Source organism: Loxodonta africana, chromosome 8 (genome assembly GCF_030014295.1).
Source record: "Loxodonta africana isolate mLoxAfr1 chromosome 8, mLoxAfr1.hap2, whole genome shotgun sequence".
NCBI classification, from domain to species: Eukaryota; Metazoa; Chordata; class Mammalia; order Proboscidea; family Elephantidae; genus Loxodonta; species Loxodonta africana.
In genome coordinates, this window is record NC_087349.1 from 9,891,841 (window position 1) to 9,911,424 (window position 19,584).

The 19,584-nt window shown below is 41.1% G+C and overlaps 1 protein-coding gene across 3 annotated transcripts in view; it reads left to right on the forward strand.

The window, feature by feature from the left end:
* KDM7A (lysine demethylase 7A) overlaps positions 1 to 19,584 on the forward strand; it is a 78,531-nt gene that overhangs the window by 32,201 nt on the left and 26,746 nt on the right. For 2 of the 3 annotated variants that reach the window (XM_064289649.1, XM_064289650.1), the window contains exons 2-7: positions 7,322 to 7,407; positions 11,425 to 11,542; positions 13,343 to 13,503; positions 15,338 to 15,479; positions 15,791 to 15,977; positions 17,683 to 17,845. In XM_064289649.1, the coding sequence (XP_064145719.1) occupies positions 7,322 to 7,407; positions 11,425 to 11,542; positions 13,343 to 13,503; positions 15,338 to 15,479; positions 15,791 to 15,977; positions 17,683 to 17,845 (857 nt within the window). Of the gene's footprint in view, positions 1 to 7,321; positions 7,408 to 11,424; positions 11,543 to 12,896; positions 13,059 to 13,342; positions 13,504 to 15,337; positions 15,480 to 15,790; positions 15,978 to 17,682; positions 17,846 to 19,584 lie in introns of those variants that run through there. The other variant, XM_064289651.1, reaches the window with a different exon arrangement.

Here is a 19,584-nt window from a genome sequence, read left to right on the forward strand (position 1 = left end):
CAGGGCAGAGCTTCCATGTCCGAAAAAGGGATCCACTACCCTCCCTTCTACATTGACGTCTGTCACCAACCAGGAAATCCCTGGAGCTTCAGTACCCAGAACTTTTATATTGGGGTTCTAATACGTAGTCATGGATTGAGTCATATGGCTGGACTCAACCTCCAGCCCCGAGATAAATTCTTCAGGTAAAGTTAATTGTAAACCTCATAGGTAGGTTTCCCATCACACAGGTGCACAGACTTCTCTAAGATACATTTACTTGAAAGGAATTACTTGGCCATGGGATATGTGATTCTGCAGCTTTGATGCAAAACTGTTTTCCAAAGTGGCTGTCCCCAATTTTACTGCAGCTAGCAGCATGTGACGGTCGCCTTGCTCCACGCCAGCTTCAGCACTTGGCATTGTTGAAGGCTTTTTCATTTTAGCCAAGCTGATGGGTATATTGTGGTATCTTACTGTGGATTTAATGTATCGTTCCCTCATTATTTATGAGGTTGTACACCTTTTCATGTGTTTATTAGCCATTTGGATTTCCTTTTGCAATGTACCTCTTCAAGTCTTTTGTCCATTTTTCTATTGAGTTTATTTTTCTTATTGATTTGTAGGAATTTATTATATTCTGGATAAGATTCCTTTGGTGCCCTTCTCCCAATCGGGCTTAGCATCTCGCTTTTTTTTTTTTTTTATTAACTTTTATTAATAAAAGTGAACGTTTACAAATCAAGTCAAACTGTCACGTATAAGTTTATATACACCTTACTCCGTACTCCCACTTGCTCTCCCCCTAATGAGTCAGCCCTTCCAGTCTCTCCTTTGGTGACAATTTTGCCAGCTTCCAACTCTCTCTATCCTCCCATCCCCCCTCCAGACAGGAGATGCCAACACAGTCTCAAGTGTCCACCTGATACAAATAGCTCACTCCTCATCAGCATCTCTCTCCTCCCCACTGTCCAGTCCCTTTTATGTCTGATGAGTTGTCTTCGGGAATGGTTCCTGTCCTAGGCCAACAGAAGGTTTGGGGACCATGACCGCCAGGATTCCTCTAGTCTCAGTCAGACCATTAAGTATGGTCTTTTTGTGAGAATTTGGGGTCCGCATCCCACTGATCTCCTGCTCCCTCAGGGGTTCTCTGTTGTGCTCCCTGTCAGGGCGGTCATCGGTTGTGGCCAGATACCAACTAGTTCTTCTGGTCTCAGGATGATGTAGGTCTCTGGTTCATGTGGCCCTTTCTGTCTCTTGGGCTCTTAGTTATCGTGTGACCTTGGTGTTCTTGATTCTCCTTTGATCCAGGTGGGTTGAGACCAATTGATGCATCTTAGATGGCCGCTTGTTAGCATTTAAGACCCCAGACGCCACATTTCAAAGTGGGATGCAGAATGTTTTCATAATAAAATTATTTTGCCAATTGACTTAGAAGTCCCCTTAAAGCATGGTCCCCAAGCCCCGGCTCTTGCTCCGCTGACCTTTGAAGCATTCAGTTTATCCCGGAAACTTCTTTGCTTTTGGTCCAGTCCAATTGAGCTGACCTTCCATGTATTGAGTATTGTCCTTCCCTTCACCTAAAGCAGTTCTTATCTACTAACTAATCAGTAAAAAACCCTCTCCCACCCTGCCTCCCTCCCTCCCTCATAACCACAAAAGTATGTGTTCTTCTCAGTTTATACTGTTTCTCAAGATCTTATAATAGTGGTCTTATACAATATTTGTCCTTTTGCCTCTGACTCATTTAGCTCAGCATAATGCCTTCCAGGTTCCTCCACGTTATGAAATGTTTCACAGATTCGTCACTGTTCTTTATCGATGCATAGTATTCCATTGTGTGAATATACCACAATTTATTTAACCATTCATCCGTTGATGGACACCTTGGTTGCTTCCAGTTTTTTGCTGTTGTAAACAGAGCTGCAATAAACATGGGTGTGCATATACCTGTTTGTGTGAAGGCTCTTATTTCTCTAGGGTATATTCCGAGGAATGGGATTTCTGGGTTGTATGGTAGTTCTATTTCTAACTGTTTAAGATAACGCCAGATAGATTTCCAAAGTGGTTGTACCATTTTACATTCCCACCAGCAGTGTATAAGAGTTCCAATCTCTCCGCAGCCTCTCCAACATTTATTATTTTGTGTTTTTTGGATTAATGCCAGCCTTGTTGGAGTGAGATGGAATCTCATTGTAGTTTTAATTTGCATTTCTCTAATGGCTAATGATTGAGAGCATTTTCTCATGTATCTGTTAGCTGCCTGATATCTTCTTTAGTGAAGTGCGTGTTCATATCCTTTGCCCACTTCTTGATTGGGTTGTTTGTCTTTTTGTGGTTGAGTTTTGACAGAATCGTATAGATTTTAGAGATCAGGCGCTGGTTGGAGATGTCATAGCTGAAAATTATCATCTCGCTTTTTATAGTTTAATGAATAGAAGTTATTTTATTACGATTGAAGAATCAGTGTTTTCCCTCATGGATAGTACTTTTTTGTGTTTTGATTAAGAAAATCCTTCCTACCACAGAATAACCAACCCCGTTGCCATGGAATCGATTCTGACTCATAGTGACCACGTATGACAGAGTACAACTGCCCCACAGAGTTCCCAGGGAGTGGCTGGTGGATTTGAACTGCCAACCTTTTGTGTTGTGAGGGAGTTGCCCAGTTTCACTTTTTTCCATACACATCTGTAACAGGTGTCTCCGCACCTTTCATTGAAAAGCCCATCCCTGCCGAGTGCTGCTCAGGGCCTCCTGTGTTACGTGTATTGCTGCATGCTGGGGTCTGTGTCAGGCTCTTGCTCCTGCTCCTACTACCTGCATTCCGATAGTGTTCCAGTAAGTCTTGCTGCCTGGTAGAGCTTTTGTTCTTTTCAAGAATGATTTGCATATTCTTGGCCCTTTGTCCACAATTTTAGAATCAGCTCATCAGGTCCATAGGTTTTGATTGAGATTAAATTGAATCTATAGATCACTTTGAGGAGAATTGATGGACAGTAAAATCTGTGGAAGCTGGAACCTGTGTAAGGCGGAAACCTGTCAGCGAAAGAAAACTCAAATATTTTCCACTAATAGTGATGTCAAAGGCGGAAAACTTGCAAGACCCAGAAAAACAAGGCAGTCCTGTTGCAATCTGGCTCTCACAGTTAGCACTGTAATTCATTTTTTAGCTTTATATTGCTGGTATATGGAAATATTTTTATGTACTGATTTTGCATCTACCAGCGTATCTTTTTATCAATTCTTATAATAGCTTTGCTTTTTTCTTTTCTAATACCTCTACCTTTTCATTCTTTTTCTTATTTTAGTACACTAGCTCTATCCTCCACACAGTGTTGACTGCAAGTGGCAGCATCAGGGATTCCTGTCTTGTTCTTAATCGCAAAACGACGGCTTTCACGTTATTTGCATGGAAATGCCTAGAAATGCCTTTTACAAACTTATGGAAGTTTCCTCATGTTTCTGATTTGCTTGGAAGTTCTTGTTTGTTACTCTTTCTGGTTGCCATCAAGTCAGCTCTGACTGATACCCTATAATCATAAGTAGATGTTGACTTTTATCAAATACTCGTTCTGTATTTTTTAAAACAGTCATATGATTTTTTTCTTTTACTCTATTAATGTGGCAAATTTTATGGATTAATTTTTGTATGTGTGTTAAAACAACCTTGCACACCTTGGGTAGACCCGACTTGATATTTGCATCTTTGCTTCTACATGAGATTCGGCCTATCATTTTCCTTTCTTGCACCCTTTCTGTGTTACAGTATCAAGGTCATGCTGTACTCAGACAAACTGGGGAGTAAGCCCTTTTCTCCCATTCTCTGGAGAAAATTTATGTAAAATTGGAATTATTTATTCTTTGAATATTTTATAGAACTTGCTTGTCAGGCTGTTTGAGCCTGCAGGTTTTTTTTTTTTGGAAAGGTCTCACTTGGTAGTAGTTGTGGGACTTATTCAGGTATTCTATTTCTTCATAATTCAAGTTTGTCCATTTTATCTACATTTTCTAATCTCTTAACACAGAACCGTTGGTAATATATTTGTTGTCCATGTGATCTATAGTTAAATCTATTTTTCAATTCCTAATATTGGTACTTTCTGCCTTGTCTCTTGATCTTACTGGATATTTACCAATTTTATAAGCCTTCTCAAAGGATCGGTTTTGGCTTTGATGCTCTATCATGTCTTTGTTTTTTACACCATCGATTTTCTGCTCTTGTATTTTTCCTTCTATCTTCCTTTTTAAGATTTTGCAGATGGTTAGCTCAGTAATTTCCAGTTTCTTTTTTTTTTTAAATAATATATACATTTAAAGCTATGCATTTCCATTTACAAATTCCGTATCCCACAAGTTTTTATTACAGAATAGTTTCATAATTTTCAGATTTTCGTTATCACTTATTCTTTGACCCATGAGTTATTTAGAAGTTTATATTTCTTAATCTCCAAAAATATGAGGATTTTCACTTTGTTTTTGGTTATTGATTTCCAGCTTAGTGGAACTAGATCAGAGAATGTGCTCTTTATGATTTTAGGCATTCAAAACATGGCTGTGGCCCAGTCACTTGGTATGAACGGTCTGCATATAACGGAAAGGGATGTGTGTTCTACAGATGTGGGGGCATAGTATTCCATAAATGTCCATTGGGCCATGTTTTTTAATCCTGTCACTCCAGTCTTATACATTTCATGGATTTTGCCTGCACGTTTTATCAGTTACTGTCAGAATCTCCCATTACAATCACTCCTTTGATATCCTCCTGGTGAACTGAAACTTTTATCGTTATGAAGTGACTATATTTATCTCGTTAAACTTTTTGCTTTAAAAATTCTATGTTGCTTAGTATTGATACAGATATGTTTTCTTTTGACTGCCATTTGCATGCTACTTATTTTCCCGTCCTTTTACTTTCAATCGTGCTGTATCCTTACGTTTCATGGGTGTCTCCTGTAAACAGCATGCTGTTGGTTTGCAAGGTTTAAATCTAGCTGGATAACCCATGTCTTTAACAGGAGCACTTAGCCATTGGCATATAATTACTAATGCATTTGAATTCATATCTCCCATCGTTTGTTCTGTTTCTTTTTTTCTTCACCTTTTTTGGAATTGATTTTTTTTATGTAAACATTTTTTTTCTTTACTAGTTTGGAAGTCATACTCTCCGTTTCTCTTCTTTTAGTTATCTCCCAAGAAATTACAATATGCACCTTCAATTTACCAAAGTCTAATGGAAACCCTGGTAGCATAGTGGTTAAGTGCTACGGCTGCTGACCAAAGGGTTGGCAGTTCGAATCCACCAGGTGCTTCTTGGAAACTCTATGGGGCAGCTCTACTCTGTCCTATAGGGTCGCTATGAGTTGGAATCGACTCGAGGGCACTGGGTTTGGTTTTGGTTTTTTTGCAATCTTAATCATTACCTTGCCTCTCCAGTAACTTCTTTGTCCTCTTCTGATGTGAGTACTGCTGTTGCTGTGTATGTTAGTTCTTTACATATTTTAAATCCCACGTGACATTTTGTGTTGTGTAGTCAGTGTTCGTGCACATTTGCCCACGTTCATAGCTTCCTTAGCTTTTTATTTTTTCTTGCATCCAGACCTCTCTATGATCACTGTCCTTCAGAGGCACACCCTCTCTTCACTTATCAACATGGTTAGGTTCCAAAGACCAGGTCGTTATGGGAAATCAGCATTAGGCAAAAATGGAGGATGACCACATCAGATTAAAAAAATGGAGGATGACTGCATCATTACATAATTGCAAAATTGCATCATTAGATAACTGCCAAACCACTGAGAATCATGGCCCAGCCAAGTTGACACATAACCTTAGTCCTCACAGCCAGCGTTACTCTCATCTTGCATCTCAACAGCATTCATTACTGCCGGACTTTGTTAATGTGCAAATCAGATAGTAGATTTTTTACTATCGTTGTAAATGTGAAATGTTGGATAAAGAAATAGCCGATAGGGGATGGGAAGTGTACATCCTTTGATGTTTCTTTTGCTGTGGCTTAGCTGGAGGCTAGCTCCTCAGTGTTCAGTTGTTTACAAATACCCACACCCATTGCCTTCGAGTCAATTCTGAGTCATAGCGACCCTATAGGACAGAATAGAGTTTCCTAGGCTGCAATCTGTATAGGAGCAGGTTGCCAGGTCTTTTCTCCCATGGAGTGGCTGGTGGATTTGATCTGCTGACCTTTCGGCTAGCATCCGAAAGCTTAACCACTGTGTCACAAGTCTCCTTTGTCTATAAATACTTTTAAAATTTTATTTATTTGCCCTACTTGAAACATTTTACCTGACTATTGACTCTAGGTTAGCAGATATTTTCTTGAAGCACATTGAAAGTATTCTAATGTGTTCCAGCTTCCGTTGTTTTGAGAAGTCTCTCATCTTCGCAAGAAATCTGTGTGTTTTCATCTTCCTGCTTTAAGAATTTTCTGTCTTTTGTTTTCTGCAGTTTCACTGTGAGGCGATTAGGTGTAGATTTCTTTTTATTTATCCTCCTTGGGATTTGTTGAGTTTCTTGAATCTGGATCAGTGTCTTTCATTATTTCTGGAATGTCTTTTTATGCCCTCATTATATTGCTTCTGCCTATTTCTCTCCTTACTTCCTGGGACTGATTAAATGCATGTTATAGTTTCTCATTTTATGATTTATGGCTCTTGCCTTCTTATCTGTATTTTCCATCCCTTTGTTTTTCCCTGCTGCATCCTGGATAATTTGACCCATATTCCACTTGATGGGTACACCTCTCAACTGAGTTATGTTTCTCTCTTAGAAATTGTGCCGTAGTTCTGTCTGGTTCTTTGCCCAGTGCTCTCTGGGCGGAAGGGGTGGCCTGTCTCAGTTCTCAGAGAGGGTCAGAGACCTTCCTCTTTGTATTGGACTTCATGAGTGGAATATTCCAGGCATGGCACTTCAAACGAATTTAACTGGTTAACTGGGGCTGTGAGACCCAAAGCAGAACTGTTAGGACTCAGTGTTCTCACCACGTCAGTGCCTTTACCCAGATTTACTGACCGCCTCCCGGTGGCATTTTAAAGCCAGGTGGCATTTACACAGCGGTTGCGGGTCCCATGGCTCATAACCGCTTTACTTCTGATGTCTCTACTGCTCTGTCAGTGAGTCACTTCCCATGTATTTGGGCATGTTCTCCCCCGTAGAATATGGTTACCAGGTGTGCAGGGAAGAGGATAAATTTTGTCCTTGCGTATGTTTCTATACTCTGCAGAATTGTTGGTGAGGTTGTTGTACATGTCTCAGCTAAATCCCAGCCAGCCTGGTAAGATTTTCAACTTATTGACATACTGACATTTTTTTCCCTTCATCTTAGCTGTGTTGGAGTAGAAGAACATTACGCTTTTGACATTGACCTGTATCACTGTCCCAACTGCGCAGTTCTCCATGGCCCCTCCTTGAGTAAGTACTAGAAGCATAAATAAAATTGAAGTTTAGAATTTAACGAATGCATGATGACGTTTTAACGGTACACTAATTATATTTACACCCACCAAGAACTATAGGGAAGATATTACTGAGGATATTTAGAAAGCATTTTTTTATCTAAAATTTTTAAAAGGTCGAAAGATTAAAATACCATCATTCTTAATAACCAGAGCAAAGTCCCCAAACAAGTACATATTTTCAAAGCTTGCAATGTGAGAAATGGGGTAACGAACTTTTCTGGTTGTGAAAACTTAACTTCAGCTGTTTGTATCTCTTCATAAATTAAACAGACAAACAAAAAAGATCTTTCAGTACTATTTTTGGGCAGTGTATAGAATAAGACTTTAATGCACACATATGCATTATATTTTTAGGAGAAAATTAGCACGTTGATCAGCTAAAATACTGTTTTCTGGATTTTGTTGTCATATTGAATATGGCCAGGAAATCGCACCCAGTCACCTGCTGCACCTGAAGCCCCTCTTGGTGCCGTCCCTAGGAAGGTGGAGGCCAAGAGGACAAGGCCAGACTAAGCCCCTTACCGCACTCTTTTTCCTGAGAGGGTGGGAGCCAGCAGTGGCCTCAGCATCCTCCCAGGTGTGCCAGTAACCTTCACCAGGAATAGATCTGTGTCAGTCAGGGGCTGAAACAGCACAGAGAAGATGGCATTTATTTCTAGGCTTTTACGTATGCTTCAGAGTAATAATGATAACCCTGAATGGCACAAGTGGTTTGCATTGGACTACTAACCTAAAGGTTGGTGGTTCAGATCCACCCAGCAGTACCACGGAAGAAAGGCCTGGTGATCTGCCATGAAGATTACAGCCAAGTGGGGTCTCCGTGAGTCAGGATCAACTCAATGGAGACGTTTTTTTTTTTCTCCAGAAGAGTAAATTGAAGTATTAATTGTCAGTTTTTCAACCCTGAGAGCAGAGAAAATATTTAAAAGGCTTTGGATTGTGTTACAATTATTTCTTTTCTTAAAGTTTTAGACTGCCAACTAACACTTTTGTGTTCACAAAACTCAAAACTGTAGACTTAGCCATGTTAGAGCTGGATGGAGCCTTTGCTGGGTGTAACTCGACGCCCCCTTGGGTCAGATGTAGGGAACTGCATACCTTCTTTACTTTGAGTTGCAGCTCTTATTTCTAGTGCTTTTTTTTAAAATAGAAATTTTGTTCTGAGGTTATTGGCAAATACTTTTTTAAAAGAGACTTACTAGCAATTGACTGCTCACCTGTTTTGCTAGTAACATTAATAACTTAATTTCCTTTTAAGAGATTTAGAATTTAAGCTATAAGAATATTAAAATATTTCCTTATAAAGGACAGCTGATCTATTTTGTTAGTTCCACAGTATAAAATCTGAGGTTAGGAAGTTGTTAAAATTGTTGCATGTCTAATTGGCTAATTTATTGTTGTAAACATTTGTAAAGAATCTTACACAGAGTAGCACTGAAGTATGTATTATATAATTTGAGATGGTTGTTGACTAAGTGAAATTCTTAGCGGAAGTAAATAGTATTGGATTGTTATCTCAAAGGAAACAGCAGTAAAATTTGTACCAGTTTTAGTTTAGACTTTAAGCATATAATCCACAAATGAAATAATTTGAATTAAATTTCTGTGAAATATGAAGTAGATTATTATGGGGCAGGATAATGTAGTATTTCAAACTCTACCACATGTGATGCAGTCTATTTTCTATTTTTTCCATGTGATTTAATTTTTTAAAAAGCTTGTCCTGCTCACTAAATTGATTTCGCAATCAATAATGGATCACAGTCTACGCTTTGAAACAGGCTGCTTCAGAGAGAAGCTTGCCTGTTATCTGGTCCTTCCTGTCCTGATCCTTGTAACTAAGATCAGGTGTTGCCTATCTCTGGGCAGAAGCCCAGCTCTGAGTACCCATAGAGAAATACCTGAGATTCAGTCATCTGTTTTATCTGGATCTGAGGTGCCCCTTGGGCACCTCTCATGCTCCAGCCCTAATTTGGGTTGTCCCTTTAGATGCCTTTTCTTCTGCTATTAAGCCTCTCTGGCTTGCTACCCAGGGTTTCCTGTTCCCAGAAATCCTTATTATAAACCACTTACCACGCCACGCCACGCCATGTTGCCGTTGAGTTGATTCCGACTCATAGCAACTCTATAGGACAGAGTGTAACTGCCCCATAGGGTTTCCGAGGAGTGGGCTGGTAGATTCGAACTGCCAACCATTTGGTTAGCAGCCAAGCTTTTAATCAGTGCTCTACCAGGGCTCCCTACCCAGCATAATCCCATTTTATATGGTGAATTTAGACTTCATCCTCCTAATGGGAATTCAGAACTCTCTTTGTGTGCAGGTATCAAAAAACAACCGAACACTTAAACACATTTTCTTTGCTTCTCAGGCACATGCGATCCAAACACAAAGTGTCCTCTCCTTTTCCTATGACCGTGACTGAAATATCCCTTCCAAAGGGGCTGGGCTCCTTCCTGTAGAAATCCAGTCAGCTGTTGCTTAGATTGTCCCTCGACAGGGTTATTGTACCTTTCGGTTAACCTTCTGTAAGTCAGGATGGTTAAAAGGCAATAATAGTCATTGATAGCTAATTACACGCCAGGCACTACACTAAGTCAGTCCTTGACCTGTGTTACCTCACAGCTCAGCCTGGGAATCAGAAAAAGCATGTAGCTCAGTCCCGAGCGATTTGGTGGAGCTGGAGTCTGAACCCGAAGTCCGTTCCCTGGGCTAGTTCAGCTGTTCCGCACATACACAGATTAAAACGGTGTAATTCCGTGGTTCACCTGTCAGATGAGTCGGTTTTTATTTTTAATGCCAATGCTTGTTATTGACGACGGCCTTGAAATAGGCTGCTTATACGGTAACGGCGAGAACCAGAGGTACTACCACTTTGCTGCAGGCGGTTTTGCAATCCGTAGTAAGAACCTTAAAAATGTTGATAGCCTGACTTTCAGCATTTCTGGGGAACTCATCCTGAGGAATTAGAGAAGCGGATTTATGTATGTGAATATTAATCTCCACATTGAAGAAAGATTCAGGATGAACTAAGTGCTTTAAGACTCAAAAAATGATTATAATACGGTGTACCCACATCTGAAATTCTAGGCTGCCTTTAAATTGCTTTTGAGGATTTAACCAGGGGAAAGCCTCGTGATATAATAAGAAATGCAAGGAGGAGAAACATTGTGATCCCAGGTGAAAATAATCTATAGATGCAGAAAAAAAGCCTAGCATGAAATAAGCTTGAATTTTAGAAGTAGTTTCAAATGAGAGAAGTCATGTAAAATGCCTTAGTGGGTGCTCCAAAATCATCATTTAGTTTACAATTTTCTCTGGTTCTTTTTTTTTTTTTTTTAAAGACCTGAAAAGCTCTAGCAAGATTGCTTGGTGATTCTGTTTTTCTAGTGACATTCTTTAAAAATGGGACTTACGCACTTTCATGCTGAGACACTTTGAAAACTTTGTCTTAGACCCTTACGTATGAACAAGCCTGTTTCCCACCCATGTTGATTATTTCCAGTGACTTATCCTTAGGAGGATCCAGTAGGATTTTATTCTTATGATCTTTGTAAGTTGAAGGATTGAAATAACTTAGTATCAGAGTTGTTCCCCCCCATGCTGTTTTGTCATGGAAATGTGCAAACGTGCAGGAGAACTTGGAAGGATTTTACAGCTTTTTTTTTTACCTACCTATAAGCCCACCACCAGATTCTGCCACTAACATTTTCGTGACTCGCTTTATCACCCATCCAGCTGTCTGGTTTTCAGATGCATTTCTAAGCTGCAGACATCAGTATGTTTCCCAAGTTCATTACTGATAATTGTGGCATTATAATACAGTCTGTAGAATCGACTCTTTTGTCCTGGAAATGCACTAAAAAATGCATTAGAAACTTGTTCGTGTCATATGTATGGTTGTTATTTCTGGTGATGTCACAAGCTCACGGTGCCATCAGTCACTTCTCTTTTCCGTCTTCTCAAACGCAGTGAAGGAGAGGAGGAACTGGCACCGGCACGACTGCACAGAGCCCGACGACGGCTCCAAACCGGTGCAGGCTGGGACCAGAACCTTCGTGACCCAGCTACGCTCACGAGTCTTCCCAAGGTACGCAGACGCCTTCTGAGCACAGAAAACTTAAGTGTTGGCTAGAAAGTGCCATCATCTAAAGCAGTGCTTTTCAAACTTCAGGTTTCAGCCTTATTACTGTTGTCCACCAGCTTTTCACTTTTTTTTTCAAATGAAATAGAAGAGAGTAGAAAAAAATCAGTACATTGCAAGTAATAGGGTTAAACAAAGCATAGTTTCCTGGAACTTTTATTCTGTATGTGTAGATACACAGGGTCACCATGTACAGTCCATTTCTTATGTGGGCCACAGCCCCCAAGTTTGAAATGCAGGGACCTCAGGTGCTGTTCCCAGGACTTGGCTCTATGAGCAGCAACTGTCCCTTCTCTTGCCTTTCACCTCATGTTCTCTCTTCCGACTGTTTTCCTCTTGGTTGTTTCTGTATCTGCCTCTGTACCAGGCCCACAGGCAGTACCCACAACTGTCACCCAGCCTCTGGCGACATCGGGGCTGGGCTTTTTGATTAAGGATCATGAAATGTGCCTGAATTGTGTGTGGCTGAGAGAGAGTCAAAAGCATTAGAAGGCACTGAATCACACTAATTTAGCACACTTCCTGCTCATTGCCTGGCTTGTGTTTAAGTGATAATATTTAATAGGTTTTATACAGGATCCTAGCCAGGCTGGTTGCAGGGGAGAAGCACAATTTAAGTTTGAATCACAGGTGGCCTGTGATTTACCTCGCTGTTTCTCTAGCCTGTAGGATTCTTATCTGCTTCTCTCCTTAATCCTTACACAGAAAAATATGAACGATAAACTTCTACTGTTGGTTCCTGAGGTCTACTGAGAGAAAGCAAGCATGTAGGAAACATACTAAAGGCCCTATACCCAAATATTCTCCTTTAAGTTTCAAAATCACAGGAAAAAAATTTTTTTTTTTTCCGTTTTATTGGAAAACACTTGATTACTTTGGAGCCTAGGGCCAGAGTTTTCAGCCTGGGCCTATGGGCGGCCTTCAGAGAGGCTGCGAGCTCCCGAAAGTGTCTGCACAATTTAGTGTCAGTGCAAGTGTGCCTTTCTCAGGGAGGAGATGCCGAGCTTTTGTTAGAATTTTTTTCAAGTAGGCTTGTGACTCCAAGTGTTAAGAACACCTGGCTTTTCTACCACAATGAACGTGAATGAGGGTAGGTTATTGAGATGTTCACAGACATCCAAACTGTAATTACCATTAGCTAAAGTTCTTTTGGTTTTATTTTGTTTAACTCCATAAACCTCCACATCACTTAAAAACATAGTAGAGTAACAAAAATTACTAAATCACTCACACTTGATATGATTAACACAAAGTGTATAAAATAAAGTGGGTTACTGTCCCCATCTTCCATTTTGTTTAGTGTAAATCTTTACGCAGAAAAAGGTCTAACAGGATTCACAGGGCACACAGTGGCGGACCAGGGATGCTCGTCAGCCGCCCGTGTGCCGGTCTGTTCTGCTCGGCACTGAATTGTCCTGTGTCCCGTTCAGCTCTGAGATGTCTCACCCATGTTCCTGTAGAGGTGTGTAATGTTATGTCCAGTTGTGTACATTGGAGTAAGTAGTGTGTGTTATTTATGGATTTTCCTTTAGAGAGTAGAAAGGAGCTTTCAAAACAGTTGTTAAAAAAAGTGGAATTAGGATGATAGGTTGAGAACGCGTCATACTACAGTATAATGATATTCACAGTATAAATTATAATATATACATACCAATAATATAGTATATGAGTTAATCTATTTGCACAGTATTTTTTTAACTGAACATACCAACGAAGATGACATTTCTGCCCCCCGTTTTTCCTCAGTGCCGATGAAGTCATTGTAAAGATGCATGGCTGTCAGCTGACACAGAGATACCTGGAGAAGCATGGATTCCACGTCCCCATTATGGTCCCGAAATTAGACGACCTAGGACTCAGGCTCCCCCCACCTACTTTTTCTGTTACAGATGTGGAACGTTATGTAGGTACGAGCTCGATTCCTTTAAGTGCTTGGGAAAACACAGCAAAAGAAAAAATGGTTAGCGTCCCAATAATATGAAAAGTTGAATGAAGAGGTGTTAATTTCGTTCAGTTTCTTGTTTCGGGGAAAGTGAAACCCACTATCAGCCCTTGTTGAAAACTGTTTTTCCTCAGCAGACCTACAGTGCTTAGAGAAATAGAATGAAACCTTTCAGCCCCGTCGTCTGCCTTTATGGAGTCAGTACATTTTCTGGTATTCACTCAGGAAAAACCACAACTGAGGTGAGGCTACAGAAACCAGGAAAAAGCAGACATTTGGAAATTGGGCTGCTCTGAGCAGCTCTAGATACCAGTGCAGATCCTCCTCTGAGTACACCAGCCACCTCTGCACTGTAATTAGCCCTCTGGATCCTGTGTTAGTGGCCTCCCACTGCTTAGAGGAAGGACCACAGAAAAAGAGAAGAGCGTCTTAAACCCGTCTTTGTGTGGACTTGATGAATGTTACCATTTAATGACTTCTGGACTTAATATGTGATTTTGAAACCCAGGAAGGCTTAAAAAACAAGCCAGGAGGCCCTTCCTCTGTTGCTCCATTGTTGACTTTAAATACAGCTGATTGTGAGGATCTTAGTCACTGTCAGCAATGGGTACAGATTGAAGATTAGCTCTCAAATCTCCTGCTACTCCCAGTTGTAAATCTGCTACATTAGCTCTCCAGCATGAAACATCTGAGATATTACCCCTTTATCGAACCACTGGTTGCCGAGACTCACTGATGACTGTTGCCCTGAGGAAATCGAGTTAAATGTCATGACTTCACATTCCACTAACTGGGAATATTTGATAAATCGGGATGAGACAGAGGTTTAACGTAAAGCTCATAGCACTGTAAAATCAACATCGATAGCCCTGTGCAATCCATGGCTAAAAAAAAAAGAAAGCTAGTGTCACATAAAATAAGTCCAGGAAAAAAGGTTTGAATTGCTCGGTAGCTAACTTTTTAGTACTCCAAGGCATGTGTGTGTTTCCCTCAGTTAAATACCAGCCACAGGATTGTCTTGTCTCCTGATGGTAAAATAAAGAAGTAGGTTAGGCAACAATTTTTAATCTCTGTCAAGTTACACTGAAGTAAGAACAGGCATTTATTTGCTTTCTACTTCAGAGCAGGTGAGTGTTGCCGTATGTTGAAGGCCACCTTCTCCTGTTGTACACTGCAGAGCTGGCGATGCTTCCCAGGGTGGGGAGGCAGTGGGGTGACTGGGAAATAGAGAGTGATCAGAGCTCAGAACTCAGTCACATGCGCTCACGTGACCAGTTTCTGCTTCCTGATCACTTGCTTCCTCTTGAAGCCAAGAAGGCACAACCAGGCCAGACGGACTTGCTTGTCCTGGCCAGCTTGCTTCTGATTCGCCATTGGACTGATACGGTTTGGAAAAGGAGAGCTCTTGAGTCTTAGGTGTTAGAGAAGGGATGGGGGAAACCAGTCCTTTCACATTTTGAATGAGGAAGCGTCACACACTCTCCACGCGCCAAGACAGTGCATTCCTGTCAGCGTGGCTGCACGTCGGAAATCAATGGTAGAAAGCTTCATAAGCCATACAAGCTTTTCTCTCGGTTAATCGTGAAGGACTGTTTTATTCCTTCTCTCAGAGAAGAACATCTTTTCAAAAGTACTTGTTGGACTTAAGAATATAGGAAGAATCTTTGTTTAGATTATGTAGTTTTATGGATGGCTTAACTCTCATACCAAGTAAATATGGTCTTTAAAATATTTGTTCGTAGGGCATCTATTGATATAACCCTTAAGCCCAATCAAAAGACTGTTACTTCTCTCTGCAGGTGGTGACAAAGTGATAGACGTCATTGACGTGGCGAGGCAGGCAGACAGCAAAATGACACTTCACAGTTACGTTAAATACTTCACGAACCCTAACAGACCAAAAGTGTTAAATGTGATCAGCCTGGAATTTTCAGACACAAAGTGAGTAGCTCTGGGATTCTGGTTCAGCGTCCTGGGTGTTAGTTACATGTAGTTGAAAGATCAGTTTATTTTAGTAAGAAACTTTTATGACTTCTGAAGCAATCCTGGGTGGCTAAAAAGCTTGCTTTGGAGCACCCTGAGAATATTCAGAAATAAGATGTGTTTGAAACTTAAGTACCGCTGTTAACCTTGCATTCCAGTTAATTACTTACTTGGTTTGGGTTGAGATGGGAGATGCTGTTTTAAGAAGTTTTAATTTGCATGATGTGGGGGTGTGTGTGTGTGTATGTGTGTGTTTGCTTTTTTTAAAGGATGTCTGAATTGGTGGAAGTCCCTGATATAGCCAGAAAACTTTCCTGGGTGGAAAATTACTGGCCAGATGATTCAGTCTTTCCTAAGCCGTTTGTTCAGAAATACTGTTTAATGGGCGTTCGAGACAGCTACACGGATTTCCACATTGACTTTGGTGGCACTTCGGTCTGGTACCATGTCCTCTGGGTAAGATGTGTTTCTTTGTTCTATTGTTGACCAAAAAAATCACCATGTTTTTCCAGTGGCACGTTCTCTGCTGTAAATGACATTTGTAAAGGGGGGCATTTTTAAGTGGGAATCATCAGGTTACCTTTAAACATAGTTTTTGGTGTTTTTTTTTTTTTTTTTGGTCACTAGGGTTTGAATAAATCATTGATTGGTTGAGATGAAACAAGAAGTTGGGAATGAGCTGTTGGAATGAAGAGTTCTCTAATCTTTTTTTTCTGCTGAAACTCTTTTATATCTTTGTACGTTACATTTTTCCATCCCAAGTAATGGGGGAGCTAGGGCTTCTTAGTTTACATTTGGATTCCTTTTTTGCCTTCCATCTTTTAAGTTGGCTTCTCTTAGCCTCTTGTCTCTTTTTGTTTCCTCTTTCCCCTTGCCGGTGACCAGTTATTCCCTGAATCAGATACCTGCAAAGGAGCAGAATTGTAGTAATAATTGTTTCTGGCCTTAAGGTTGGGCCAGGACAGCTGGTTGAGTAAGATGGGAACGCCCATACCAATCCAACTTCCCCATAGCAACTTACTTTCGCCTTGCTTTATCTAGAAGTGTGCCATTTGGTACAGTAGCCGCTAGTCACATATGGCTATTTAAGTTATAAAAATTTAAAAACCAAAACCCAAACAAGTTGCTGTCAAGTCAATTCTAGCTCATGGCAGCCTCGTGTGTCAGAGTAGAACTGAGCTCCACAGGGTTTTCAGTGGCGGACTTTTCAGAAGTAGACCCCCAAGCCTTTCTTCTGAGGAGCCTCTGGGTGGACTTGAACCTCCAACCTTTCTGTTAGTAGCCACCCAAGGACTCTAATTAAAATTAAATATAATGAACACTTCAGTTCCTCATTTGCACTAGGCACATGTGCAGCGCTCAGTAGCCCTGTGTGGCTACTGTACTGGATAGCACAGATCGAACATTTCCACCATCACAGGAAGCTTTATTGGGCAGCACTGATGTAGAATCAAATCTCAATCTATATCAAATACCCATCGCTCAGCAAGCTATGGACTATATTTGACCCTGTATCCTTGAGCCCCTGTTGTTTTTCTCCATGAGGAAGCAAAGGGTTAGTTCATTAAAGGAAGTTTGTTTATAAAAACAAACCAAATCCATTGCCACTCTAGTTAATTCTGTCTCGTTAGCGACCCTATAGGGTCCTATAAGGACAGAGTAGAACTGCTCTATGGAGTTTTCAAGGCTGTAAATCTTACAGAAGCCGACTGCCGTATCTTTTTCCCAAAGTTAGTTTATAGATAGTTTAAAATAATAGGTATTTAAAACTAATCACCATGTTAAAGACCTTAAGAGAAAGGGCAATGTTTGCAGCGTTGACTCTCTCTGTAACCTGACTTCCATACCTTGAAAATGAGAGGAGACCAGTGGGACCTTTGTGGTCTTTACCTTCCTCTCTGTTAATGGTTTCCCCAACACATCTGGATTGACTCATTGTCACATCTGGGAGGGGGTGCTGTGGTGCCTACAAAGTTGCTTATTAACGGCGGTAGCTTGGGTTTTTTTTAGCTATTGACTAGGTTTGTGAAATATGTCTTTCTGAGCCTAAAAAAACCCTGACAATTATCCAGTTTAATTTAGGTCATTATATTGGGAAATGTAGGCCATCTTAAAGCATGCCTTTTCTTTTTCAAAAACTAGTATGGTTACTTTCTTCTAGGGTGAGAAGATTTTTTATTTAATAAAGCCGACAGATGAAAACCTGGCCCTCTATGAGTCTTGGAGCTCCTCAGTGACCCAGAGTGAGGTGTTCTTTGGAGAGCAGGTGGATCACTGCTACAGGTGTGTGGTCAAGCAGGGACACACCTTGTTTGTTCCCACAGGTAAGGCTCTAAGCCCACCCGCACGCCATGTCGGGTTCCGCTGGTTCGTCACATCCTCGAGAGCACTTGTTGATTGTCTGTCTTATTTTAGCCTTCGTACTGGGTGTGAGGTAGTAACTCATCGGGGTTTGGATTTGCATTCTTCTGATGACTAATGATGCGAACCTTCGTGTGCTTACCGGCCCTCAGTAGAGCTTCTTTGGAGAAACGTCTATTCAGGCTCTTTGCCCACTCTTTAACTGGATTATTTGTCTTCATTGTTGAGTAGGAAGAGTTCCTTATATATTCTAGACACAAGTCCCTTATCAGATATATCATTTGCATAAATGTTCTCCTGCTCTGTGGGTTGTCTTCTCACCTCCTCAGTAGTGTCCTTTGATGCACCAAAGTTCTAAATGTTTGTGAAGCCCCTTCAGCTTTAACCCCGGTCAGCCCCGCTGCAGTCGAAGGCCAACCCTGCTTCAAGAACAGGGTGCCGGCCTGCACAGGAAGAGGCACTTTAGGTCAGGGCCGAGGCTCCACCACGGCTGTGTCCTCAAGTGTCCCTACCGGGTGTGTCCTTTTGAGATGTGACAGATACAGAGAGCAGGCTCTCTGGCCAATGGTTTTGAGAGTTGTGTTTCGGGTCTGAGCGGCCTTACTGACTGCAGCGTTCACAGGGACCCACCAGCACAGGCCCTGCCTCTTGGCTGCTGATGAATCGAGGGAGCGAGTGCCCGGAACTCCCAGAATGCATGCCTGTAGTTTAGGACAGTGTTTTAACTGTGAGTGGCCCAGCTCTCCTGAGTCCTTCCCTGCACTCGCTGTTACAGCTGGGCTCTCTTGTACCCTCTCCAAGTTCTTGAATTGAAATTCACAGATAATATAACCTCCTATACAAATAACTTCAAAAAATCAATTCGTGACCTAAATAGAACATGAAAAAGACATAAAGAGGAGGGGCTAGATGGGAGCTCTCTGTTCTGTTTGCACAATTTTTCTGTATACTTGAAACTGCTCTAAAAAATAGTCTATTAAAAAAATAAGAAATCAAAGTAATTTATAAAAAAAAATAATATTTCAGCCCGTGCCTGCTCAGGGATGGCAGCATGGAGGCAGTGAAACCCTGAGGTGCCTAAGCCAGCAGGCCAGTACAGGTGTGGTTATTGGCCACACAGCTTCTGCCAGAGGCACCGCTGTGGGTCAGTGGTTCAGAAACACTAGCGACCATCAGAATCACAGGGGGCTTGTTAAAACACAGATGGCTGGGCCCTATCCCGAGAGATTCTGATTCTGGGAATCTGCATTTCTAACTAGTTCCCAACTGCTGCTGCTGTCTGAGACCACGCCTTGAGGACCACTGCTGTAGGCAGCGTTTTTCCAAGGTGGCAGACACCTCTGCTAAACTTGCAAATGCTGGGAAGTATAACTCCCCCGCAGTTTACAACGCACAGGCATCCCCCCAAGTTATGAACGTCTGACTTACGTACAACCCACAGTTGCGAACGAATCCCCATAAAACCCATTATATTAAAAATGGAAGGCATATACAACTCCTCATAATAATAAATGGGTGCTAATTTGCAACTTGTATCAAAAAATTCTTGTTATTACTGTATTATTATGTTAAAGGTAGTTTAGTGTATCTGGAAGTATTTCTTTAATGTTTTTTTGCACAGAAAGGTACACTACATATGATTTGCTAAGACAGACATTTGACTGACTGACTGACGTTAGATACAAAGGTACCTAACTTCTTG